The sequence below is a fragment of the Rhizophagus irregularis genome, chromosome 20 (genome assembly GCF_026210795.1).
Source record: "Rhizophagus irregularis chromosome 20, complete sequence".
Classification (NCBI taxonomy): Eukaryota; Fungi; Glomeromycota; class Glomeromycetes; order Glomerales; family Glomeraceae; genus Rhizophagus; species Rhizophagus irregularis.
In genome coordinates, this window is record NC_089448.1 from 8,670 (window position 1) to 36,439 (window position 27,770).

General features: G+C 29.1%; 6 protein-coding genes across 6 annotated transcripts; 4 read left to right on the plus strand and 2 right to left on the minus strand.

The window, feature by feature from the left end:
- Positions 1-7,474: 7,474 nt before the first annotated feature.
- OCT59_012638 (uncharacterized protein) lies at positions 7,475-7,789 on the minus strand (the record flags this gene model as incomplete). The annotated part of the gene is made up of 1 exon (XM_066140243.1): positions 7,475-7,789. One exon carries the CDS (start codon positions 7,787-7,789, stop codon positions 7,475-7,477), a length of 315 nt encoding a protein of 104 aa, XP_066001135.1.
- Positions 7,790-8,337: 548 nt separating this feature from the next.
- Positions 8,338-10,931, minus strand: OCT59_012639 (uncharacterized protein; the record flags this gene model as incomplete). Its single annotated transcript, XM_066140244.1, has 16 exons — positions 8,338-8,597; positions 8,669-8,769; positions 8,881-9,146; positions 9,212-9,230; positions 9,319-9,337; positions 9,404-9,420; positions 9,479-9,524; positions 9,605-9,752; positions 9,823-9,941; positions 10,015-10,077; positions 10,162-10,257; positions 10,329-10,468; positions 10,552-10,559; positions 10,645-10,665; positions 10,732-10,830; positions 10,891-10,931. 16 exons carry the CDS (start codon positions 10,929-10,931, stop codon positions 8,475-8,477), a joined length of 1,326 nt encoding a protein of 441 aa, XP_066001136.1. The 3' UTR covers positions 8,338-8,474.
- Positions 10,932-11,334: 403 nt separating this feature from the next.
- OCT59_012640 (uncharacterized protein) lies at positions 11,335-12,395 on the plus strand. Its single transcript, XM_025318369.2, has 5 exons — positions 11,335-11,341; positions 11,382-11,536; positions 11,596-11,703; positions 11,774-11,876; positions 11,942-12,395. Exons 2-5 carry the CDS (start codon positions 11,397-11,399, stop codon positions 12,140-12,142), a joined length of 552 nt encoding a protein of 183 aa, XP_025176302.1. The 5' UTR covers positions 11,335-11,341; positions 11,382-11,396; the 3' UTR covers positions 12,143-12,395.
- A 3,420-nt stretch (positions 12,396-15,815) lies between these two features.
- OCT59_012641 (uncharacterized protein) lies at positions 15,816-16,034 on the plus strand (the record flags this gene model as incomplete). Its single annotated transcript, XM_066140245.1, has 1 exon — positions 15,816-16,034. One exon carries the CDS (start codon positions 15,816-15,818, stop codon positions 16,032-16,034), a length of 219 nt encoding a protein of 72 aa, XP_066001137.1.
- A 2,726-nt stretch (positions 16,035-18,760) lies between these two features.
- OCT59_012642 (uncharacterized protein) lies at positions 18,761-19,149 on the plus strand (the record flags this gene model as incomplete). Its single annotated transcript, XM_066140247.1, has 1 exon — positions 18,761-19,149. Exon 1 carries the CDS (start codon positions 18,940-18,942, stop codon positions 19,147-19,149), a length of 210 nt encoding a protein of 69 aa, XP_066001138.1. The 5' UTR covers positions 18,761-18,939.
- A 2,421-nt stretch (positions 19,150-21,570) lies between these two features.
- OCT59_012643 (uncharacterized protein) lies at positions 21,571-24,999 on the plus strand (the record flags this gene model as incomplete). Its single annotated transcript, XM_066140248.1, has 12 exons — positions 21,571-21,657; positions 21,771-22,013; positions 22,111-22,423; positions 22,514-22,919; positions 22,998-23,397; positions 23,486-23,615; positions 23,703-24,096; positions 24,177-24,266; positions 24,334-24,450; positions 24,525-24,577; positions 24,647-24,738; positions 24,814-24,999. The coding sequence occupies 12 exons, from the start codon at positions 21,571-21,573 to the stop codon at positions 24,853-24,855; spliced, it is 2,367 nt and encodes a 788-aa protein (XP_066001139.1). The 3' UTR covers positions 24,856-24,999.
- Between the last annotated feature and the right edge of the window lie 2,771 nt (positions 25,000-27,770).

Genomic DNA, 27,770 nt, shown 5'->3' on the forward strand with positions numbered 1-27,770 from the left:
TTAAATTGTATGTGTTACATAATCAGATGATCTAAATCTATCAAAAAATAAAAAAAAATTTTTTAACGTTTATTCAAAAATAACAATGGCAACTACTTTCTTTTTCAATCACTTTTCAATCACTTTTCAATCAGATTTTTGTTAGGTGACTTAGAAAAGTTTATAGGCATATATAGCAGGTTTTTTTTAATCAGTAAGTAAGAAAACAAATATTAATAATTTTTATTAATAAGAAAAATCTTTTTTCATTTATTTTTAACCTTATTTCTTTCTTTTTTTTAGTAAAAATATATACAAAATAAAAATGTGAGTTATGATTTAGAGTTTTTGAGATGTTTTTTTTTGTTTTTTACTATACTAATTTTATTCTACTTGTTAATTACTTTTTAAAATTGATTTTATTAATTTATTCAATTTAAAACAGAAATGGCAAATAAAAACTTGTTAAGTAAAGTAAAAAGAGCCCAATAATACCTGTAAAGATCATCTTTTGGTAAGAATTATAATTTTAAAAATTTGTGTCAGAGTTTTATTCGATTAACAAAATCGTTAATATCTCGGCGTACATGTATGCTAAACACATATATTTATATTCATATGAAAGCCCAGAATCTACTCTACCTGAACGAAAAAAGATTATTCAAATCGAATTACTAGATGTGAAGATATTAACGATCAAAGTCAAAGGTTAAAAATAAATATATTGAACGTAATTATTCAGCAATTTGTGATCCAATTCATGTGATATTTGGTTTATGGATAGCTCTTGATTACCTCTTTCTAATGAATATAAATTCATTCGTCTAGCACACATACACATTAAGTTATTCAATATTTTGTCATGACAATTATATTTAAATTTTTTAATTTTAATGATATTATTAAAAAAATCAAAAAATAATATAATCAAATCAATTTTATTTATATCAGCGGTGTGAATCTATCATTTTCATGTAAATTGTATTAGCATTTTCTTAATAAAGTTAGTTTTTTGAATATAAAAACTTAATTCCATAAATCAGCCCATATGTTAATTCTAATTTAACTAATTTAGTAGTATTAAGGCTTTAATTTAAAAATTAAGCAGTATTAAGAAAAATTTTCTTATTAAAAAAAAGAACTTTTAAATTACTAATTAAACTTTAAAAACAATCTGTATGATTTAAATTTTAAAAAAAATACTTCTGCTTTTTAATTTTCGTATTTCTATATTTAACCAATTAAAATTCAGCTGATCACCGATCATATGCATTAATAACACATTATTGTTTATTTTTTGTTTATTTTTTCAAAAATATTCTTTTCTCTTCTTTTTTTTAGAAAAAAAAAGACAATAAAAATGAATACCAAAATTATTTTAACGTATAATAATAAAAATTAAATAAAAAACTTATTTTGATAATATATAATATATATATTTGTCTCACATACTAATTATACAAAAAGTGATATGCACGTATATCAATTAACAATTACTTTCACTAATATCTCTCTGGAATTGTAATGGTGAATTTTAACAATATTAATTAAACAACTATATGTACACCGTTTTATGTTTTTATTTTTATATTAATATTAATATATGTTAACATATATTAATTATATTTTTTTTTTACTTTTATGTATTTTATTTAATTTTTTTAATATATTACTAACATTACTACTATCGTTTTATTACTTTTTTATATCTAACTAATATATTAATAATATTACTAACTTTTTATTATTTCTTTTTTATATTTAAAATAATGATAATATTACTAATTAAATTTCTTTTTTTTTACTAACCTTTTATTATTCCTTTTTTATATTTAAAATAATGATAATATTACTAATTAAATTTCTTTTTTTTTGTTTATATTTTGCTAATATTATTTTTTTTACAAATAGTATATTATTTTATACTAGTTTTTTATTTATATTATTTATAAAAAAATATTTGTATATTTAATATTATTTAATAAAAATTTTATTGATTATAAATGCATTTTAAATTCTGTTTGCAAATATAAAATATACGATTTAATTGAATAATATATACTATTTATCAGTACAAAATATGCAGTTTAAACTGGAAAAAAGTACTGTTTATCAGTATAAAATATACGGTTTATCCTGGAAAAGTATACTGTTCGCAATATAAAATATAAAACAATATACTGTTTATTGGTATAAAACATATGGTTTTTCTACTGTTTACAAGTATAAAACATACGGATGAAACTGGAAAAATATACTGTATGCAAACCGTATATATGATACAGTGTGCAGAATACTGAATATATACAGTATGTGAAAATACTGTAATTATACGGTAATAATACTATAAATATACTGTTCGCAAAATACGAAAATACAGTATACTAACCGTATATATATTTTTTATAGGGCATGTTTGGCTCTAAGTATCTTGTGTATAGGGTAGTATAAAATTTTTATCAGATCCTAATAAAGATGCGTTACAGTTTAAAAAAAAAAAAAAAATCATTGATAAAATATAAATCAGAAATATGGATTAATCTGAAGTAAAATATGGATTAAATCTGGGATGAAATATGGATTAATCCGGGATTTGACAATTGGGTGTAATGTAATTTTTGGTGAAATTTAAGAGGTAAAATGTGGATCAGATCCGGAATAAAATATGGATCAGATCGAGATAAAATATAGATCAAATGCAGGGTGAAATATAGGAAAATCGAGATGAAATATAGATTAATCTTTTGTAAAATTTGACTCGATCGAAATCAGGGGTTTGAAACCCGGGGTTTAGCGACTTTTGATCAGTATAGCGCTTCATAGTTACGTGATACATGGGTATGTCGATCATTTCCATTTTTGGTAATACCATTCCACAAAAACCAGTTTTTCTAAATTTAATTTCCAGTCATGTAACATAAAATTTCCTAAAAAGGAAATTTTTTGTTGATCCCGTATAGGATTGATCAGATATCCGGTCATCCATCTGGTCATTTAACGGATTATCTGATCAATCTGTTGACAGATTGATCTCAGGATGACCAGATTGTCCAGATTGCTGTCTCACTTAATCCAAAAGCCAGCTTATGGAAGCTTTAATCAACAATATTGTCATTCTTAATGATGGAAGCTTATTTGTCTGCATCTTATTATTAGTATCTCGTATTGTGTGTCGTCATTACTTCAAATTGATAATTGAAAATTCAGCTGCTTTATTTCATTTAATGTTAATGCCAATGAGATGGCTTCAAGATAATTTTTGGAACTGTATAGATTCTATTTTCAAGGAACCATTTATTGGAATGTCTTCAAAAAATTTAAACCAATTAGATTATTATCAACCAGCTGATTTTATTCCTAAACATCATGACAATATTCAGAAAATTTGGGTTCAACATTATACACAAAAAAAATTGAATATACAGTCAACCCTTGTTATAACGAACTCTAGGTTCCAGATCTTAACTTCGCTATAAGGTTATAGTGAAGATTTTAAGAGATTTGATTGGTTAATTCATTATAACAATAGGAAATTTATTATAGTTGTCTGAAAAATTCACTATATCAAGGGTTCGCTATATTATGGTTTGACTGTAATTAACTTATAGAATATTTTAAGTAAGCTTTAAATTATTCATTAGACAATAATGATCAAAATAATCTAGATGATATTCTTTTAGCATATATTTCTAAGAAGGAAGCAAAATTGAATGCTAAAGCACAATCTGAATTAAAAGGAAGAAATATTTTTAATGAAAATATAAATTTGGGTAATAAAATAAAATTATCTGATGAACAAGTTTATAATATAAATAGTATTAAAAATCTAATAAAACGTCAAGGTAAAGGTAAACTTGCTGGTAAAAGATTTAAAGCTTATGATGAGAGAAAAACAAAGCAAATAGTAATAAGAATAAAAAAAAAATGTATATGAGATAGATATTGAAATAGTGTTTGGAATCATGTAACAGTTATTCGAATAATTCGAATATATTCGAGTATTCGAATAAGCATAGTGGTTATTCAAATATTCATTTAGCCAGATATAGTATAGTTAAAATTCTAATTGGGTATTAAATCCTTAAATTTAACTGAGTTAAAATCATAATTCAGGCTAAAAATTATGTAAATCATTACTATAAAAGGAAATTTAACTTATTCGAATATTATTCGAATACACTTTATAAATTTAAATGAATACTCAAGTATATTCAAATATATTCGATTTCAAACACTATATTGAAAACATAAATAATAATAGTAACACAGTCAACTCCCTCTATAGTCACTCCTGTTATAGTCACATTCTACTATATAGTCACACCAGTTGAATGTTCAAAACACTTTATTATTAAAAACTATCCTATATAGTCACAATCTATCTATAGTCACTATCACACCTATCCTCAAAAATCTTATATTAAAAAGAACCGTTTATAATTACAGTTATATAAAGAATATATTAAATAACTTGGCATCTAATAATCGTACAAAGATGTATCATAGCTTGTTAGAATCGTCTCACTGAGATGAATCGAATGGTAGTAGTTTTATCCTTTTACGATCACTGGCTGATGAGTTATTCAACAAAATGTTAAGCATCGGCATTATTATATTTCTTGATTTATGTTTACTGCGCCATTTAACATTTTGCTAAATTTCTCAGTACCTAGTGATTGTAAAAAGACAATTAATAGCTCGTTGGAATCGCCTTATCAAGACGAATCGAATGGTGGTAAGCTCATCTCTCTGTGATTAATATTGACGGAGTTACTACTTAAAAACCATTTAATATTTTTTAATTTCAGAAAATGATCTAGTGATTGGATTTTGATCAATTCGATGTATTTTATACCATTAGATTCGTCGCATTAAGACGAATCGAATGGTAGTAAGATTGTCTCTCTAAGATCAATATTGGCAGAGTTATTACACAAAAACCATTAATATTTTTTAATTTCGGAAATTAATCTAGTGATTGGATTTCGATGTATTTTATACCATTAGAACCGTCTCATCAAGACGAATCGAATGGCGGTAAGATCATCTCTTTACGATTAATATTGGCGGAGTTACGATACAATAAAGTTTTGAGTATAATTTTGGCTAAAATTATGTTAATTTTTGGCCGGAATTATGATATACTAATATAAGAAATTTTTTATATAGTCACATCTCTTTATAATCACCAAATATGGACTGTTCCAAATGTGTAACTATAAAGAGAGTTGACTGTAATACAAGTGGGCGTAGAAGTGGAGTAGTATGTCCTAAGACATATTAATATATTAATATTACAACAGATACAGCCCTTCGCTAATATATTTCATACTAGAAAACCTAAAAAATACAAATAATCATATCTACTCTTTATAAATAATATAGTTTATTATATTACTCATTTAGCCAATTTTTTTCTGATACCAAAACTTCGTAGCTTCTTTATCCGCTCAATATCTATATATGAAGTCAAAATTAAAGCCAAAAAGTAGAAATATTTCGACTTGGGAGGTTAAAAGTCGAAATTAAAGTCAAAATGGTCGAAATTACATTATAGTCATGTAATTTGTATAATTATAATTTAATATAAAATTTTAAACATGAATAACTCCGTCAATATTGATGCTACAAATATAAAATATATATCATTGGAATCCTCTCGATGAGCTGAATCCAACCGTATAAAGATCATAAAAATCGAATCACTGGATGCGGAGTTCGTTAACTTTGAATTTTAATATTATTGTTTACTATAAAATCATATGACTATGATGTAATTTTGACCATTTTGACTTTTGGAGGGGCTCAAGTCAAAATCATTTTGACCATTTTGACCATTTTAGAGGTCAAAATTAACCAATTTCGGTTTCATGTATATCAATATCCTCTAAGAGGATTCATTTTAAAACTCGCTTCAAACCATTTTCAAAGTTCTCCACTTCCTTTTTAAGAACGCCCATCCATTCACCCTGCTCTACTCGTACAAATAACGCTGTGAAAATCCTAATGATGCTGAGAGGCTCTCTTGTTAAAAGGAATTCTTCCCTTCCATGTTTTACAGCTATTTTCTAAATTATTGACCCCTTTCCTGTTATTTTTAAAAAATTTTCAGATACAGTCAGACGCAATCAGACGCAGTCAGACATAGTAATTCGGGTTGACTTATAGTGCCGGCCAGAATTATGAGTCATATGGTTACACAAATTACAAAAAAAGGAAATTTTTGAATTTGCAAAAATCACAAAAAATATTTTTGTGAGACGGGTATCGCCCTAAAGGAAATAATATCGTGTTAAATTTCCTTTTTTGGTGATACCCGTTCTACAAAAAATATTTTTTGTGATTTTTGCAAATTCAAAAATTTCATTTTTTTGAATTTGTGTAACCATATGACTATAATTCTGGCCGGCGCTATAATCGATTCGAATATCGCGTTCGACTGCGTCTGACTGCATCTGATTGGGTACGACTGTGTCTGAAAAATTTTCAAAATTTTTTAAAAATAACAGGGAGAGGTCAATAATTTAGAAAATAGCTGTAATAGAGTGAAAGTTAAATGTTAGTGAAAGCTCTGCTAAGCGAAATAAAAAAATAACGTAAAGGCATAATAATTTCACTATATTGCCCTTTTAAATGACTCCATTTACTTCTCTAGCTTGCAATCACGTTGGGAGGGAAAGGGACAGGAGAATATGTAACAAACTACTTACATAAAAGTTTGTGTTCGCATAAGAATATGCGAAATGTGCATTAAAGATCTTGACATTTACAAAGGCATTAGGAGCAATGCATATACGAATTTTTTTTTACCTAACCACTCAAAGACCCGGCAATGTTATATAGATATTATTCCACTCAAAATAATAAAAATATCCCGTCCCTCTAGAGTAAATATACATATCATAAAATGCTATGCTGCTAAATATTATTCTGCTAAATATTGCGAGGAAAAAATTCGAAATATTTTTGGAGGATTGGTTTATGTGTGAAATTATTTATGCTTGCATGACGTAGTTCACAGATGATTTACGGAGTATCACCTATTACATCATATATACTGTAACGAGGATCAAAAATGTGCTAATTTATGTTGCACATGTCTACATGCATTGTGATTGGACAATATTAAGATAAGTTGCAAAAAAATTATTATAATAAATATGAATATGTAACATACTATTTTAATAAAGAATCTATAGTCAGGAAAATTCGTTGCACATACTTACAATTATTATTTAAATCTGAGAAATCTATAGTAGTATACTTTCCATTGATACTAATATTTCCAGTTTTATAATAGTCAATATCTAGTAAATTATATTGAACTTCTAACAAAGTTCTCATTGCCATTGTTTAGGTATTTGTCAATACGGTAATATTCAAGATTTGATAGCCACTTTAACATATAAGACTATCCTGAATATTTAACGATTCTATAGCCTTGTAGATGTAATTCTATAAAAGCAACTATGTATGCTACATTATTTAATCGTTCTCATAATTTCTTCAGATGATCATTGCCACATTTGATGGTATTTTCACAAATAATTACTAAGGAGTCACATACAGTGCAATAAATATTAAATGAGTGTCTTCCAGCTTTAAATTCCCCATCTTTATAAGATCTTTCAATCATCTGGATAAATCCATTCTTGGAAAAGTATTTTGGGTTATATTCAAGAAGTTTCTTAAATGGATAACGAACACAAGAACACCACATTTCTGGTGTTTCACCACTATACCTATATTGCAGATTGTTTAACACCTGCACTACTACAGGATTTAAACCAGAATAGTTAGTTTTAACCATTTTACGGATATAGGAACTTTATAGCTATTTATAGTTGTTTTAGCGATTTTAAAGACTTATAGCAATTTATAGCAAGTATATTATAATAAATATCAGATTCATTTTTATTCAATTACAAGCACACATATAGGGGTCATCTCTCGGCTATGCTAATTTTTTACATGCATATAATTCGGTTTGTGGCATGGTATCACAGGCATCACCCTATCTCCTAGTCAACTCACTCAAATCACGAAATGAGTTACAGACCACCAATCGGGTTCCTAAGTCGTTTTCTTGCTAACCTTTTATCATATACACGTATTTATGAAATATGGATTTGCCACTATAATAAATTACATTTTTCGATTCGTATACATAAAAATCACGTGCGCGTGAACAATTGTTCACGCCAATCACTTTTGCAAAGAAAAAATTTCGATCAAAATACATGGGTTAAACGTACACATTCGATGTTCGTACTGTTCGTACAATAAACATGATTATAATGTATAAAAAAATTGGCATATAGACGATGCACACGCAAAAAGTAAACAACAAAAATAATTAAGATAATTGATATTTCGCATTGTAACATTTTTGTTTAATATGAAAGCGTGTATCAATATTAATGAATATAACTATTTAATTGTCCATATTTTAAGCCAACATATGAATTTTTATGCACCACCTAATTAAGCCCTGACTATCGGTACCCGTATTTTCTTAGGTGAAGAATTTGACTTTCGATAATATGGGTGAGGGGATTTGATGATTGAGTTGATGATGGGAATAAATTTATAGTACAAATAGTAGATTTTACCCTTTCCTACGTAAATAAAAACAATGAGATTACATTGCAAAGCGACTTTTTTGAAGATCATGAAGTAGGGTTCTTACCAATAACGAATATAGAGTAGATACTACGGTAATTATGTTTAAAAAATTCGCGTTTTCCGTTGGGAACAATACTTTCGATAATAGATTAAAACGGTATAGACCTTCATATGCCAAATCAATGCTAAAGATTTTAATTTCGCTTCCTATTATTGGTTTTATATCTGATTAGCTTGGCAATCAAGCATCAGCAAAGTTATAATAGTGGTACTTACCACAAATTAATATACCGTACGTTTCTAGACCAGCCACATAACCGTAAATGTTAATAATAAGGTCTAGAGACCCTTTCATGAATTCTGCTAGTTTAATTATACTTTTATTTACGGTGTTAAGGCAATGTGGTGGCTTTATCTCACCAAACATGAGTTCCCTGTCGGTGTCATCAATTTTTGTTAGGATCCGGAAATCTGGTTTTCTACCATGGTTATGACCGTCCAATAAGCGTCTCTCCTTGGAACTTTCGGATTCACCATTGGCCCTTTGTTTCAATAAAGAAAATGTAAGTATATATTAAGTATACTATAATAATTATATGAAACTTACCAAACCAATGAGAATTCGGCTTTGTTGAATATTTCTTCGAGAATTTGGTGACAATATCGATGGACGAAAGTGTCTTCATCCAATTTTTTACTCTCATTATAACTCACGGAAGATAAGTAGATAAAACTGCAAGGCAGAAAATGAGAATTAATAATACCATTAACAAATATTTTTATTAAATTTAGAACTTACAAATTTCTCGAAACAATCTGGACACAATCAAAGATGTCTTTGTCTTCGTCCGTTAATAATGAATTCCCTTTTGACCAGTTGTTGCGCCATTTTGTATTGAGTAATTGTTGTCACTCAAAAGCTAAAAAAAAAATAAAAATAAAAATAAACAAACTGATGTGTTTGCTGATAGCTTATAATAATATCAACGAAGGTACTTACCCTGCTGTATTCGATTATTACAAGATCAGCAACTGTTGGCAACTCCTTCGGAGTTAGTGATCTTGGACGAACTTCGCTCCATGTCTTTTCGGAACATTCAAGGTATTCTGGTTTGAATTCATTGCAGTACATAATTGACGATAGGCACCTGTAAATAGTATATACAAAGTTAAATATTGTAATCAAAATTCCGTAGTCTTGCATAGAAAAATACTTACAATATCAAACTAATTTCTTTCGCATATGATAAAGTCGGATTAGTTTTCAATTTTTCAATCGACTTTAACTGAAAATTACGAAAATCGGTAGAGATGTTGTGTCCATTTTGTGTTACCCACTATACAAAAAGAGAACAGGATCAGAATATATCAGGATAAAAATACCACAAAACGATATTTCTCAATGCTTACGTCATTTTCAGAGAAATTATTTATGACAACTTTATCAATCGCGTGACTCCATGACAAGACAATCTTGAGTAATATGAACCAAATTAATCAATGCCAAAGTTGTGGCAATATTTTTGAAAGATTATGTTATCATCGATTAACACTAACCTTGTATTTCGTTGAATCTTCCACTGTCTGTGCTATAAAAGGATTATTGTCGCCCTCAAGTGTAATCACTCCATCAGATTCATAGCGGTCATTTGACTTTAAAGAGAAAACAGATTAGGAACGGGCTTATGCACATCATACGACAAACAAACCGAAAAAAAAATTACTGGAGAGGCCTCAGTTGATGCATCTGCAACGTCAGCTGATTCTTCGTCATAAGATAGAGGGGGAGTGTGAGTGTGACTGCGAAGGTTGGGAGGAGAAGTGATGGTTGGAGAAGCTTCTTCGGCTGTCGTTTTCTTTCGTTCTTGAAATTCACATTCATTCGTGAGTGACGTTCAATTTATAGATGCAAGACAAAGGTTTAGAAAAACATAAATAACATCTTACTCTTTCCGCTGACGTTATAGGTATGGATGCAGATTCCAGGTTTGTAATTGCGCCATCACTCAGAGCGTCTGCATAGCGTTGGACATGCTTTACAGCTTGAATAACACCACCAGTCTATATCATTGCAAACACAATTGTAGTCAGATGGTTCCGTATCTGCAGTTAACATTGAAAAGTCACCCTATGAAGCTCCAAATTTGTCTTTTCCTGCTCCATCCGAAGAATATCTCTTTCGTTTTTGGTAGCAAGCCAGAGGTTGTCAATTTCCTTGCGTCGGTCCTGAGAAAACAAACAAATTTTGTTTACTAGATCCACCAAACAAAGTTTTCTCTGTCTTACCAATAGTGTGCTACAGAAAGCCACGACGAGCTAACAGCCATCAAAGGGATAGCTAACAGCTACCCTCCTAGTCGTGGATACCTATCAGGCATTTAGAGCTCTACTCCCTAACAGAAGCTAGCAGACCACAACGAGCTACTCCCTAACAGAAGCTAGCAGACCACAACGAGCTAACAGCCCATTGGAAGAACAGCTAACAGCCACTCCTCCTGTTGTAGATGAAGTTGTAACGAAACAGCTTTCTTTTCATATAGAGACTCTTATCTTGCTATAGCACTATAGCAACACCCAAAAACATAATAATAAAGACACTCGCCTTAATAGTAGCCAAGAGACTGTTGGCTTTCCTAACTTTATTGACGTCAGAGCTCGTATTAGAAATCTCCGTATATTTTTATATTATTTTATTTCGGTTTTTTGGTCAAATTTTATTGGCTAAAATTTTTGGGACATGAAAATTTCTGTGCAACGTAAGTAAATAAAAACCACACGTAAAATTTTCTTAAATGTCTCGAGATATTGGCGACATCAACAGAGAATCTCTGGAAGCATATAAAGAATATGAAGCATGCTTAACTACTACCATGTATGGCGATACATATTTGGACCCTGAAAAATGTAAAGCCAGGGGTTTTGATCCAATCAAGTAAGAGGTTTATCAACTTTGTTTCTTTGATCACTTTTCTGATGTGTCTCTTTCTACAGAGCATTTGAAGAAGAAGAAGAAAGAATCGATTTGTCTTTGGAATGGATTGAAAGAACAACAAAAGAAAAAGGATTTCGCGCTCAATTCCAGGAATGGCTTGACAAAGCGTAGGCTGGCGTCTTGTTGCCGTTAATTACAAAACGAAATAATAGAAACTAATACCACCTCCTTTCATAGTCCGCAAGAATTTGTAAATAAAGATCCGAAATCTCTAGTTTACTTTGACGACTTGGATGGCTCTCCAAAGAAAGGAAATAAGAGTAAAAAGCTATCCAAAAAGGTATTTATTTTAATTTGCTTATCACGTGTTTGATATTGTTGTTGACTCTTTCTTTAAAAATTCAGAAAATTCGTTCTTTACTGAGCAAAGCTTCACACTTTGTGGACCGTAAAGTCAAACTTGATGATGGATTCTGTGTTAAGATTGTTAAGGTCATTAGTGCGAAGATGGACAAAGACGGTGTTTTTTTAGAGGTGGAAGAAAAAGTGGGAGATGAATTAGAATATTACGAAATTATGTATCAGCAAGATATGATTAGATTATAATTTACTTATTCTTTGATTGACGTAAACAACCTCATTTACCCAAATTATGTATCTTTGGTCATAATAATATTCGTTTAACGCAATAAAGTAAATCGGCAACTTTATCAATTGATGCTGGGACTCGCATTAAATGGCCTAGGATCCGCGTATTCCCTCCCTCTTTGGTAGCATCATATATTTCATTCGCAACTCTAGCATTCTGATTTATGTATCTGAAAAATCAATACAATTGCATCGAAAATTTTTTCTGAAAATGCTTAATTATAGAATTTCTAGATCGAGTTATGGCACGTTCTCATAATTTTGCATTTTTTTTTATATGCAGTATTGTAAAGCATGCGTAAAATAAGTTATTTCTTTGCTCTCTTACATTTTCGGAAAATATCTACAGATAATTTATTTCTATCATTATTGCTAACTACGAGATTCTCACCCATAATCTTTCTCTACACTAGAATTCCGAAATAAATTAATCTATATCACTCCCACCCACACAGACTATGTAAGATTATTTCCCGCAAGAGAATTTCCTCGAGATGAAATGATTTTGAATCTATAGGAAGAATTCTTAAGATTAGCAATGAGTTAAAAAAATAAAACAAGAAGAGGGCTTATAATTCACACTTACCGTTATAATTCATTTTTATAATATTCCACATCGCCTCATAATCAATAAATTTTGTTGCTTAAATGCATTGTAATAAAGATATTTCGATTTTTTTTATCGTCAGTTCGATTTTATTCGATATGCGCACTGTATCAGGTGATAAAAAATATATATGTATCTGATTAGTCACGTGACAACGATCACGGCGAATATCAAATATGCAGAAAGAATCAAGAAAGGTAATATGTCCGCTTTATCTTTGAGCATCTATAGAGCCAGAAAAAAAATGATTAGCATCGTGATGACGATTTTCTAGAATCAAGCCAAGAAATCGAACAAACCGACTTTGTTATTACTTTGCGGAATATCTAATTTGATTGATTGTTGATATTGTTGATGTTAATAGTGGTATAAAAAGGTGGGCTACGTATAATTATAGGTTTTTTATTTGTCGGCATCCTGAACCATTAAGTGTAGCATATTTTCTTGCCGCATTAATAGTTGTAGGTGAAACCTAAATTAATATCATCAAATTTATTTAGAATATTTCACGAAGATATACAAGAATATAGTTCATATTATATTTACTCCAAGTCTATTTTATAATTCCTGATAAGAAAATTGATGTGCAATAATGGATAAAATTCGTCGTATCTCATCAAGACCCTTTGGATTTTGTGTTAAACTTTTCACAAAACAATCCCAAAATATTTGTGACAGATTTTAAACACTTGATGGATATGAATTTAAAAAGCCTAGTTGAAAGAAATTCTTCAAAGCATTTTATCATCCATAGGATCTAAAGATCGTGAACAAAATTTATGCTGTTTTTTATATGAATTGTGATAATTCCTAATGTAAAATGAGATAAATCAGTTATAAAATACAATTACCAGAGATATTTCACTATTAAAAGGTATTATATCTGTACAACCGGCAGCTTTAAGCATAGAGCTCCAAGCTTGCATTTCACGATCACTAAATTGGTAATTTTTTGGATATAAATTTATAAGGATTGTATTTATTTCAATAATATTTCCCACTGTTTAAATAATTGTAACCAATTTATTCCAACAATAGTTTGTCTTTTGAGGTAATATTCATATAAACTATTCATTAGTTCTTTATTACTCCATTGAAATGGTTGACACTTTGAAATATATAATTGTCATAATGCAGATCGTGTATATGCACGCTTAAGTCCAAATAATTGTATACCTTGGAATTTTTCCAAAATTCCAATTTTTTGCCAAATTTCTCAGGTGAAGTGGTGAACTACCTTTATAATGTGAAATTTTAGTGCTATTATTTATTCATACTTCTACTATGGACTTGTTTTTTATAAATTTTTGAACAAAAATACAACATTCTTTTCTAAAAATATGAATAAAAGAAGCCATATATCCTTATCCAGCATCCAACCAACTTTCTTTTTTAGAAGCACCTAAACTGAAAACCATAATAGTCAATTTATCTGCTATACTAATAGAATAATATATAAGGGCGAAATTCTATATCTTGTAATAATTTAGTAAATATTGAATCCTTATCAAAACCCATAACCACTGAACCTGAAATTTTTGTTTGAGTTTTGAAAATTTGTCTATATAAAGAAGTAATTGCATTAGTTGGATTATCTTCAATTTCACTAAAATCAGAATTATATTGACAAGTATAACCAGGTTAATTCAAATCAAACTTGTTTTCTTCTAAAATAAGCATAATAAATTTTTTTCTATTTATTTCTACTTGTGTTCTTATACCAATCTGAATAGGATACATTATTTCCTTTTTTTGGCAATAGCCATTCCACAAAATCGATTTTTATAGAAACCACTTTGGCATTTTGTGTAACATTAATTTCCTTTTTAGGAAAATTCATAATTCCTGCCAGAGTTAAGTGCATAATTCTGGCTGAATTACATATTTACAAATTATAGCTTTAGAATTTATAACATATTTATTCAGATTCAAATCAGATTTAAATCAGATCAGATCAGATTCAGATCAGATCAGATTTGAATCTGATTAAATCTGATCTGATTCAGATTAAATTTTAAACCGATCTGATTTAGATCAGATCAGATCAGATTTAATTAATTTCGATCGATTAATCAAGAAAATTTGATTGATTTGATCTGATCTGTTAGAAGCACTATTTCCATCATTCTAACGTTTGGAACCTACAAAAAAATAATAAAGAAACGTTAGTTAACGTTTCCTAAAATATTAAAAAAAATTGGTTAAAAGTTTTAAAGCATATGCTTCAAAACTTACCATTTCAAGTTTCAAAGAAGCATACTGAAAGACCTACACAAAAAAAAATAAAGGATTGTTAAAAACGTTCCTTATAAAAAGCAAAAAAAATTATTTTAAAGTTTCGAAGTAAAATGCTTCGAAACTTACCATCATTTCGTTTCCCGTTTTTCAAAGTCAAAATGCTGAAATTCTATAAAAAAAAGAAAGGAAACGTCAGTATATTTCCTAAAAAAAATTAGAAAAAAAGTTTTAAGGCGAATGTCTCAAAACTTACCATTTCGTTTCCTAAGTCAAGTACGCCAAAAAGACCTATAAAAAAAAGAAATTAATGAAAACATTAGTAATATTTTTTAAAAAAAGAAAAAATATTTTTTTAAAAGAGTTTTGAAGCGAACATCTCAAAACTTACCGATTTGAATATTCTGAATCGTATGAAACAAGTTGAAAGACCTACAAAAAAAAAGAAAATACAGGAAATGTTAGAAAAGTTTTCTAAAAAACAAAAAAAAAAGTTTTGAAAAACTTCGAAACTAACCATTTCCAAATTCCGAAGTTGAAAGTCCTAAAAAAGAAAGGAAACGTTAGAAACATTTTCTTATATATAACAAAAAATTAAAAAAAAAAATTAAAAAAGTTTCAAAGCGCTTCACTTCGAAACTTACCATTGTTTTTCTGAAAGGCAGGACCTTCAACGTTATAAGTAAATATGAGAAATATACATATTGCCGATTCAGATAAAAATTATTCCATCTCATATTTAACAATATATATCCATTATAGAACATTCACAGTTGGAATGTTTTGTAAATGACTGATATAGTTGTTGAGCAAAATAAGCAAAATATTTTGCTGTTCAAGAGGAAAGGAGTGGGAAGAAAAAAAGGGAAGGTGAAAGGGCAGAGGAAGAGGAAAGGGAAGGCGAGAATAAAAGAGAAAGAGGAAAATGAAATGGAAGGGGAAAATGAACGAGAAAGGGAAAATGAAATGGGAAGGGGAGAACGAAAGAGAAAGAGGAAAATGAAATAAAAAGGGGAAAACGAAATGGGAAGAAGAGAACAAAAGAGAAAAAGGGAAGAACAAAAGAGAAAGGGAAAAATGAAAGAAAAAGGGGGGAAATAAACGAAATGGGAAGGGGAGAATGAAAGGGAACAAAATGGGAGGGAGAACGAAAGGGAAAGGGATAGAATTCCGAATGGGTCAGGTCAGGTTAGGTTATATCAGGTTGTCTGTTTGATCTGACCTGACCTGAAACCTGAAAAATTTCAGGACTATTTTTATTAAAGTATTGAAAAAAAACGGTACAAAACTTTTTTTTTTAATATAATATTATGAAAAAAAACGTTTTTGCAACATTATTTATTAAAATATTGAAAAAAAATATTGCAAAACGTTTTTTTTAATATAACATTATGAAAAAAATGTTTTCACAACATTATTATTGAAATATCAAAAAAAAAAACATTACAAAACATTTTTTAATATAATATTATGAAAAAAACGTTTTCACAACGTTTTTTCTTGAATATTGCGATTCAACATTTTTATATTAAAATCATATAAAAAAGTGAATCCCAATACTGCAACTCACTTTTATTATATAAAATCAATATAAAAAAGTGAATCGCAATATTTCAACTCACTTTTATTATATAAAATTAATATAAAAAAGTGAATCGCAATATCGCAACTCACTTTTATTATATAAAATCAATATAAAAAAGTGAATCACAATACCGCAACTCACTTTTTTTATATAGAATCTATATAAAAAAGTGAATCACAATACCGCAACTCACTTTTTTTATATAGAATCTATATAAAAAAGTGAATCGCAATACCGCAGCTCACTTTTTTTATATAGAATCTATATAAAAAAGTGAATCGCAATACCGCAACTCACTTTTTTTATATAGAATCTATATAAAAAAGTGAATCCCAATACTGCAACTCACTTTTATTATATAAAATCAATATAAAAAAGTGAATCGCAATACTGCAACTCACTTTTATTATATAGTAGAATCAATAGTTTCAGGTCAACAGGTCAATCAGGTCAGGTCAATCTTCATACCTGACCTGAATTTTTTTCAAAAATCTCATACCTGACCTGAATTTCAGGTCAGGTCAGGTCAGGTTACCTGAATTTGGCTGACCTGTTCGGAGCTCTAGTCTTCAGTAGTAAGGTTTAGTATTAAATTAAACAACATATCATAACACATCGTGTTGATACATTGTTAATATTAACAATGGGTTTAATGTTAAATAATGCGTTTAGAATATAAATATTATAAATTTAATAATGTCTGTAATTTACAAATAAATAAAAATTATCTTAACAATTTTAATGTAATTAAGTATAATGCTACATTATCCTGTGTAATTGTAGTATTTTTTAGTGCAATGTTGCATAATTTAGTATAGTGCTACATTTTTTAGTGTAATTTAATAATATAATGTGAAATTTTCCAAGAAATGGGATAATTGTGATGCTTTTTAGTGTAATTTGGTAAAATGCCACATTTTTCAGTGTAATGCTATATTATCAAGCATTTTCCAAAAAAAATGTAACATCTTAACATTCTGATGAATATGAAACATTTGACCAAAAAAACGTGAAATTTGCTAAAAAAATGCAATATTTGACAAAAAATATAGAATTTTCATAAAAAATGCACCATTTACCAGAAAATCGAAATATTGACAAAATTTGATTTTAATTGACAATGTTATAATAATTTTATGAAATGTTGTTACAATGACGTCACATTGGAGATAAAATGTGGCATTTTCATAAAAATGCACCATTTGCAAGAAAATTGGAACATTTGACAAAAAAAAAGTAAAATTTAATTTTAATTGACAATGTTATAACAATTTTATGAAATGTTATTACATTTGAGGTAAAATGTAGAATTTTCATAAAATGCACCATTTGCAAGAAAATTGGAACATTTGACAAAAAAAAAGCAAAATTTGATTTTAATGACAATGTTATATATAACAATGTTACAAAATGTTATGAAATGTTGCATTTGAGATATAATGTAGCATTTTTCCAAATTTTCATAAAATTTGCTAAATCAGACAATGTTGTAACAATGCTATTCCAAAAAATTGCTCAGTGTAATGCAGAATTTTCCACAATTTCCTACCATTTTCCAGGAAAATGAGAAATTTGCATTTTTTGAATTTTGGACAATGGTGCCCCTTCGACCTGTGATATTTAATATTAATTGAAAGAAATTTCTAAAAATATTATTGAAAAAATGGTAAATTAGAATAAATTCTATTTTTTCATTATTTTTTCACATTAGTATTTGGTTTTATAAATAATATAGAAGTCATGATAAAATACTGTATTTTGCGGTATATAAGCACCCCATTTTTGCACTTGATGCCGGCCAAGATCCTCATAATTTTGGCCAAAATCGCCATAATTCTGGCCAGGGATGCTTACTTTCGGGGGTGCTTACTTACCGCAAAATACGGTAATTAATAACTTAACAGTTAATGTTTGAAATTTTATTTGCGTATTTTTTGCAATATCAGGTGCGTACTACTCATATCTGCGTAGTAATCGCCACCTGACCCTTATATATATATTTCTGGGGCACAGACACATGATGGACGATCCAATTTAAATCCATTAAAATTTGTCGGAACGCGAGTTACTATTATCCAAAGTTCATATGTAGGATTACGCGATTACATATCTCACATATTACACAATAGATCACGGACGATGTAGGGACGTCTACAATTGTAATTTTATTTATACGGTTATTCTAAATGCTACAATTTCTTTAATTATATAAATGTAGCTTTGGTAAAAACAATTAGAAGATAAAGAATCGAAAATAAATCAGCTGCCAGTTTTCAAGAAAAGAAAATGAGAAGAAAGAATTAACTCCCAAAAAGAAGGAAAAGAAGAATGGAAGACTCCTTCGCCAAATCAGGTGATATCGTAATTGACAAATATCAGAAAAATCTTCTCAACGAAGCGGTAAAGGTTATTAAAGAAGGTGAAGTTATTGCGTTACCAAGTAAGGCAGACGTTGATGCAAGCAACAATTGTAACGCCACCATGGGAAAATGGAAAAAGAAAACTAAGAAACGATACATATATTGGTCACTCAGATAAGGTGAAAACAAAATTACTTCCCCATAAACGAATGCGTGAAGAATTATAATGATTCAAGCATATATTTCAAGATGGCATTAAAATTGAATGAACAGCCGAGGGGAAAATAAAACTTAACAGATTTGTTATGAGAGAAAAATTTTGGGATAATACCCTCCAGGTATTACTTGTCGTTTTTTTTATTGCGTGATCTCTGACAAAATGGTGGACGAACATTCGCCAATTGCTTTTGGACTCTGTTAGCTTCGCTAGTATTATATCAATTATTGTGTTTAACTTGAAATATATTTGTGTACACATTAATCTATGATACAAGAATGCATAGCTAATACTCTTTTTCCAACAAATTGTTATGCAACGTTAGATATGTCCATCACCAAGACAAAGAAGCGCACCATCACCTTGACATGCGTTGAACGGTTGTTCTTAAACAGTTAACATATTAAGTATTACATAGGTAAGATTCTTACTGTTTTAAATCAATATAATCATCTTTTAAAAACGCAATCATGTGCGTTAGTGCATGGATATTTGCATTATGATTAACAATTGATATTAAAACATAATATCCTCATGGCAATTATCTAAATTTTAAAAAGCATGTTCTTGAAATTTCTTCAAGAATGGTTCGAATATTTGACTAATACAAACGTACTTGATTTCAGCACATGACGAATTGAAAGTTGGAAAAATCGTGTTTCTGAAAAAAAAAGAGAATGCATACTGTAAGTTCATGATCAATGATTGACTAATAACTCACAAATCAATCTATGCAGAATAAGAAATATTTCTAAGAAAGTTAGAAGAAAATAATTAAATGTAACACCTGCACTGGTGATTACTCGCATCAATAACATAATACTGATATATTGTACAAGGCAAATAAGAAAAAATGTGTTTAAAAGGTATGGTATAATGAACATGAATTACATGATTATATACTTTTTGTTAATTAAAAATTTATTACACTTTTTTTGTAGTATTCTCCAGTTCGTAATTTTTCAAAACCAGTGCTTAGAATTCTATATCATGATTTAACTGGCGATGCTTTCATTGGCAAATAATCAAATAAGTAAATTATAGAAGAAAGATTACGTCTTATGACGTTACTAGAAGACTCTTCTATAATAATTGACTTGAGAACTAATGATGGATTTCAAGAGATATATACTGGGACGAGCTTGATAAGTATTTTAATAAGGTATTATGTGATATTAAGGTTTTTTCCAAATTATCTACTAATCACAAAACCCCTTATAATAAAAAAAGGGTTTAACGTGTGAGCTATTTGAATTTATTAGAGGCCACGATTTCATATCCTCACGAAATCAGAAATTAATTCCTTTGAATTATACGTCTCGTAAACAAAATCCAGATATTCCGACCCTTCTGTACTTCATTTAGCTATGTGTCAAGTCTGAAAAAACTGGTCAGAAAGAAAAACTATGAGTATTATAGTGAGGAATTCGAAAAAATGGCTATTAGTTTAGAGAATAATAGCGATCAAACGGCAAGAACACAGATTTACCAAGCTCATATCTCCTGGTATTATTAAGAGAGAGTATTTGTGCAAGATGACAAAAGCTTAAGGAATAGGAAGAGATAAATGATCGGTGTTCACTCGCATGTGATCTACCAGCAACGAGAATGTATTATCTGCAGCTCAGGCACCTATGAAATCTCCGAAGGCATCTAAAGCTCTTCCAAGACTTTCTCGTCTTTGTAAGAAACTACTAAAAGGGAAATATGAACGTGAAGAGGTCATTTACTCGTTTTTAAATTGATTCAAAGTTTGGCCCATCTTTAAAACACCCACGCTTAGAATTTAACTTCAACATAGTGACCACCAAATAGATTGCTATGAGATCTTTGATCTGGAACCTGCTCCATATGCAAAAAAAGCATTGGAATTTATGGTGGATTAATGGTCATGGAAACAAAAATATTGTGTTTTGCGATGAAATCAGAGAGCTCGAATCCCACTTGATGAGGTGTTAAAGGATTTCTGGAATAAATGAAAAATATAAAAAAAAATAAATTCAAATGATTTTTATTTCTATTTGGCCATACATGTGGTCACGGCTGTATTACTCATGGCTATATTTAACGTAAATAATAACTCCGATATAAATTGGTGTAGTACAAAATTTACTGCGTAATAAGTATGTAACCATAAATAACGAATTTAATTATTTCAATTACTCCCATAACTCCGAAAATACCATTTAATAAATCGATCGGAAAAGTCGGGAATTACTTTTTTTAAAAAATTTCAACACGGTTAAGTCCGATTAAGAAATTAATTTAACCTTATAATGCTTTATGACCCAAATTAAGTCCAGATCTTCCTATGCATTGTGATATCATCTTAAAATATATAAACCATCACCGAATTTTTTAAGATCTATCTCATCCTTTACCATGAGTGAATTAAACGTTTTTTTGCGTATTAATATTATTGAAGCCAAAAATTTGGCTGCAAAGGATAGAAATGGATTTTCCGACCCTGTAAGTAACATTTGTAATCTTTTTTTCTAAGCATTGAATATTTAATGCGATATGTACTAATTTATTTATTATTAAATTTTTACTCTCAATTTAATTGAAAAATTTAATTTTAGTTCGTTGCTATCAGCATTAGTGACTCTACCTATCAAACCCATGTTGTTAATAAAAATTTAAATCCAAAATGGGACGCAATTTTTGATCATAAAATTGATCTAACTAAACCGCCTAATGAAATTCACCTGACATGTTGGGATAAAGATACGTTTGGTAAAGATTATTTAGGTGAAATTTATATCTCATTGGATAAATTATGGGAAAGTAATGGTCATATTGCCTATGATGATGAACTTAATTTGGTAATTCTAACTTTTTGTAATTAGTTTTTTGTTAATTCAATTTAAGATTTATACATCTTTTTGATTAAATCTATTATTGTTGTTACTTTAATTCAAGCCACAATGGCATTTATTAACTACTAACCGCAAAAATGAGGATGTTTCTGGTCAAGTTTTGGTTAAAGTTGGTCTTAGAGATAAAGACAATAAATCCTTAGACGCACGAGAATGGAATTCTATCTGGCGAAAGATGAACAGTTTAAGTATCAATGAGGTACAAAGCTCTTCTACCGAGGGTACTTCGTCTGTATCATCAACAAAATCTACTATAAGACATGAAAGAAGTCAAAGTTTATCCAGTTTATCAGATATAGTTGGGGTAATTTTCCTTGAAATTGTATGTGCTGTTGATTTACCACCAGAAAGGAATGGTATGAGTTCATTAAATAAGTGTCTTTTTCATATATTTTATCGCTTATCGCTTTTTTAATAATTGCTTAAATTATCCATTTTTGAAATAGTTACTGGATTAGGTTTTGATATGGATCCATTTGTTGTTGTCTCTTTTGCTAAGAATACATTTCGAACCAAAGTTATTAATCATAGTTTGAATCCTCAATGGAATGAAAAACTTCATTTTCCTATTAAAAAACAAGAAATTAATTTTCAGATCAAATTCTCTGTTTATGATTGGGACAAATTTAGTCAAAATGATCATATTGCATCTCTGCTTTATGACGTTAAACCCTTAATTGATCGTGGGATAGATGTCATGAATAAGTCTCAAGACTATGAAAATATGAATGAGGGATTGTTAGAAGAAGTTCTTCCTCTTAAAGTTCACAGTAAATTGGCAAGCAAACATGACTCTAAGCTTGTTATCAAGACTAAATTTATGCCTTATGATTATCTTAGAAGACAATTTTGGTATGTGTTGTCCAAATTTTATGATTCGGATGGAAATCGTTTATTAAATTACGTAGAGCTTGAAACTATGTTACAAAGTTTGGGTTCAACTTTATCACAAGAAACAATTGACAGCTTTTTCACTCGTTTTGGCAAGGAACCTAAAAGACATGCATTGCAATTTGAAGAAGTTATTTCATGTTTAGAACAATATTTGGGAGATGCTTCATTTTCTCATCATTCTGCAAATCCAGATGGTGAGGAAGCGGACAATGAACATTTAATTTATCTCCAAAGTTGTCCAATTTGTAACAGACCAAATCTCGATCAGTTGTCTGAAACTAATATAATCACCCATGTCGCAATGTGTGCAAGTTCTGATTGGGGTAATATTGATAAATTTGTTACTGGTGATTTTGTCACTGAATCTCAAGCACAAAGAAAATGGGTTTCCAAAATTATCACTAAAGTTGGATTTGGTGGTTATAAAATCGGTGGTGTAAGTATTCTTTATTAATATTAAAGCATATATTCTTTTTATTTTTCAATTTTTTTTTCATTGATTTCATGTTTTTTTATAATATTAGAATAATGCCAATATTATTGTTCAAGATCGTAAGTCAGGGCAACTTGTTGAAGAGAAAATGGCCGCCTATGTCCGTTTGGGAATTCGTTTACTGTATAGAGGTGGCTTAAGCAAAATGGATTCTACAAGTGGTAAATCATTTTTTTTTAGTTTAAATTACTTCTTTTTATGAGATTTTAGATTTAATTGATATTATTTATTTATTTATTTTTATAAAGCAAAAAAACTCTTGGAATCCATGTCTATTAAACAGGGCAAAAAGTTTAATCATCCTTCCTCAGTAGCGGATATTAAACCATTTGTTAAGTTCCACAATCTTGATTTAGACGAGGTTGCAGATTCATTAGATTCATTTAAGAATTTTAATGAATTCTTTTACCGAAAATTAAAACCTGAAGCAAGACCATGCGATTCGCCACAAGATCCTTATGTTTTAGTTAGTCCAGCAGATTGTCGTATGATGGCTTTCCCAACTATAACAAATGCGACTGAATTATGGATTAAGGGTCAAAGCTTTTCAATTGCTAGATTACTTGATGATGATTTAGCTGCTAAGGATTATGAAGGTGGAAGTTTAGGTATCTTTAGATTAGCTCCACAAGACTATCATCGGTATGTTCATTTAGATTTTTCAATAGATTAACTAGTTATAATAATATTATTAATAACAACATTCATTTTTTTATTAACAGATTTCACTTTCCAGTAGAGGGTGAATTGGGTCCAATAAAGGATATTCCTGGAGCATATTTTACTGTTAATCCAATGGCTATTCGTTCACAGTAAATATCATAATACTTTAGTATTTTGTATTCATACTTATCACTCATTAATTATTAACAATTATAGGCTTGATGTATATGGTGAAAATAAGCGAGCTATATGCTATATTAATTCTCCCCAATTTGGCAAAGTTGCTTATATTTCAATTGGTGCTATGATGGTTGGATCTATTGTATTCACGAGGTATCAAATCTTTTTATTTATTAAATTATAAATTTTATAAATTGCAAATTTATATTAACGATATAATTATTCAGCACACCAAGTTCTTATGTGAGAAGAACTGATGAACATGGATACTTTGCCTTTGGTGGGTAGAACAATTTCTTAGAAAATCGGTAATTTTCAATTATTAATTCTTTACTGTAATATTTTTTAGGTGGAAGCACTGTTATACTTTTATTCCAAAAGGGAAAGATGATTTGGGATGAAGATTTGTTAGCAAATTCAGGATCCTGTTTGGAAACTTTGGTAAATATTTAATATCAAATTATTTTTTTTTAAAAAAAAAAAAAATTTTTATTAAACTTATCTAAAAAATTATAGGTTCGTATGGGTATGCATGTTGGAAAGGCACTTCGATATTAATTAATTACATTATTTATTTTTCTATTTATTTATATCTGTTTTTATATGTATATATATGTAAAATGTACCTTATTTTCAAATTGTATTGTACATTTGCTATTTTTCATATATTTAATAAAAGTTGGAAGATTTCAGTCATTGTATAAATTTGATATACCGATTTTTTTCATTGAACCGGAGTGTTCGTTATATTCTGCATTACATTTTATTTTTGATAATATAACGAATAAGTGATTTATCCGGTACCACGTGATTTACAATGCGATTTATAATCTGTTCCAGGACAACTCAAGAGAGTAATTTTTATGCAAACATGGCATAGTGCTTTTATCTTTATTAAATTTATTAAGAACATTTACAATTAAACGAAAAATAATAAAAGAAATAATAAAAAATAAACTAACTAAAAATAAAACTATATACAGTCTAACCTCGATATACCGATATTCGATATACCGATATACTATTAAAAACTTGATATAACGATAAAATTTTATTTTCCCACTATATGTGAGGACATATAAATATCGGTATAACTTTGATATAACGATATTTTCTAAAAATTTCATATATGTCCCGACATATCGTTATATAAAGGTTTGACTGTAATCTCTAAAAAGTTGTTAAAGTAAATATCAAAAATCCAAAGATAATTATTAGTACATTAACACACTTCCTAGATCATCCTCCATGATATATTTCAAATATAGTAGATGCAATTATGCTAAACTGTGCACCCATTATTAAAATCGATACCCAATCTTGCAATAATTGCTGTTATCTAATAGTACCATTAGATGGCTCACAAAACCCAAATAGTGATTAAATTAATTTAATCCTTGTGTGATCAAGTTCCTTATCCAATTTTCATCAGCATCATGTGACAGCTAAGTTTGGGTCATTTTTAACCACTTCGATCTTAAGAACATATTGTTCTATTTTATTATGAATCCATTCAGTATTTGCATTCCATTCTTTATATATGTCACCTTTTGTCATAACATAGTTCTGTAAATGAAAATTATCAAAAAACTTATCTATATTTGAAACAACGTCCTTCCAAATGGCCTTCTAACTTACTAAGACTGTTTACCTACATAATATAAATATATTCAGTATATAATAATAGATACAATACTAATATGTAACTTATATAGTTATATTTATCTTAGTATCATGTTTTCTTGCAGTTGTTATCTGGTATAAGTGATGACATCCATTATGATAAGGCGCAATACACAGGTCAAATGAAGAACAATCAGATTTTGGCAATTTTTAATAAAGTGTACCAATATTAGTATAAACATGCCTATCATAAAATATCTATAGATGATATTAATATATGTATGTCAATACATGTATAAACATACCGATATATTGAACAATCTGATTTTCAATTCGGTATACCTAAAGTTGCCTGCCAAAACTCTACAGGCTATTGTCGAAATGTTAAAACTAAAACCTGTTGAAATGCTGAAATGCCAAAATAGTTTTGACATATCAAAATTGTCGAAACCTAAAAATATTACGTTTCACGTAATAACTCGGAATTCAATGATCGAAGAAAGATGCACCATAGCTCGTTGGAATTGTCTCATAATGATGAGTTGAATGGTGGTTAGATCATCTTTTTACGATCACTAAATGCCGAGATATTGAGCGAAATGTCAAAAATTGGCATTTTGTATTTTGCGATACTGCGCCGTTTGCCATTTTGCCTATACATGCCACCTAAATTATTTTGGGCTGCCGTAATTATAAGTAAAATCCCAAATTCAATTATGACATCCCAAATTATTTTGGCACTTTACATAGTAAATTATATATAAACTGAATGAATTACAGCATCCCAAATTATAATTATGGCATCCCAAAATAATTTGGGCAGCATGTATAAATTTTTGCCTATTATCTTGGCATCCAGTAATCGTAAAAAAATGATTTAAGGGTTGGTCACCCTATCTCAGTGGTTAGTCACTGAGACCCTCATTAAGCCTGAGTATAGTGAGATCACAGATTCGATTTCCATGATCACAGAAATAAAAAGAATTTTACTGCAGACACTACAACTAATAGCGTGAAGGTACAGGGATTGGTGTAGTTGGACTGCATTATGGTGAATTAGTGTATACAATTAGGCTGCATATTTCAATTAAGGGTCATGGTGTCTTTCCAACGTTCCCTACGGATTACCACGGTACGCGTGCGCAGTCCTGTCCCTTTTCCCCGAGGTCACTACTATACCTTGAGGGGACTTCCTGTTCAGGTGGTCACTCCACGATACTGCTTGGGGTCAGTAATGGCTAGATGATCGTCCTAGATGGTAAAACTGAAGGTGTAATATCTTAGTGGTAGTTTGACCTTTTATTAGATTTTAAACTAACCAAGGTGTTGTAATAACCGAAAATACAATAAAATAGAATAAGGATAAATAATTAGCCGATGGATAAATAATTAACCGATAGGTAAATAATTAGCCTATAAAATTATATTTATAGTTTAGTTTAGTATCACGAGATAGTCATATGATAATAGATCTTTTTATTTTCTTAAATTTTTATTAGAAAAAGATAGTAAATATTAGAAATATTTTTCTTAAAATGTATAAATACAAGTTGATTTCGTTAGAAATTCTGCAGTTCGATTTTTAGAAAATAAAAATTTTAGTTCACCTTTAATAAAAACTAACACACTCTTTAGCCTTTTCTTATGAGCAAAAGTGCATATTTAATATGAAAATTATTAAATTTGGGGAAATTATCGCAATTTAAAATTTGGGTAAGAGATAATGTTTTGTAATTAATTATTTTTTTTTTTACTTTAAACCAAGCAGAGATATTATTCGAACTCAACACATCAGTGGCAACTAGGGATCCGCAATTTGATTTGTTATTTGATATTTGATTTGAATTTGA

Coding starts and splice junctions, on each gene's coding strand:
- OCT59_012640 (XM_025318369.2), top strand. CDS start 11,397: ATGTCTCGAGATATTGGCGACATCAACAGAGAATCTCTGGAAGCATAT. Junction 11,537..11,595: donor AGGGGTTTTGATCCAATCAA/GTAAGAGGTTTA, acceptor CTCTTTCTACAG/AGCATTTGAAGAAGAAGAAG. Junction 11,704..11,773: donor CAGGAATGGCTTGACAAAGC/GTAGGCTGGCGT, acceptor CTCCTTTCATAG/TCCGCAAGAATTTGTAAATA.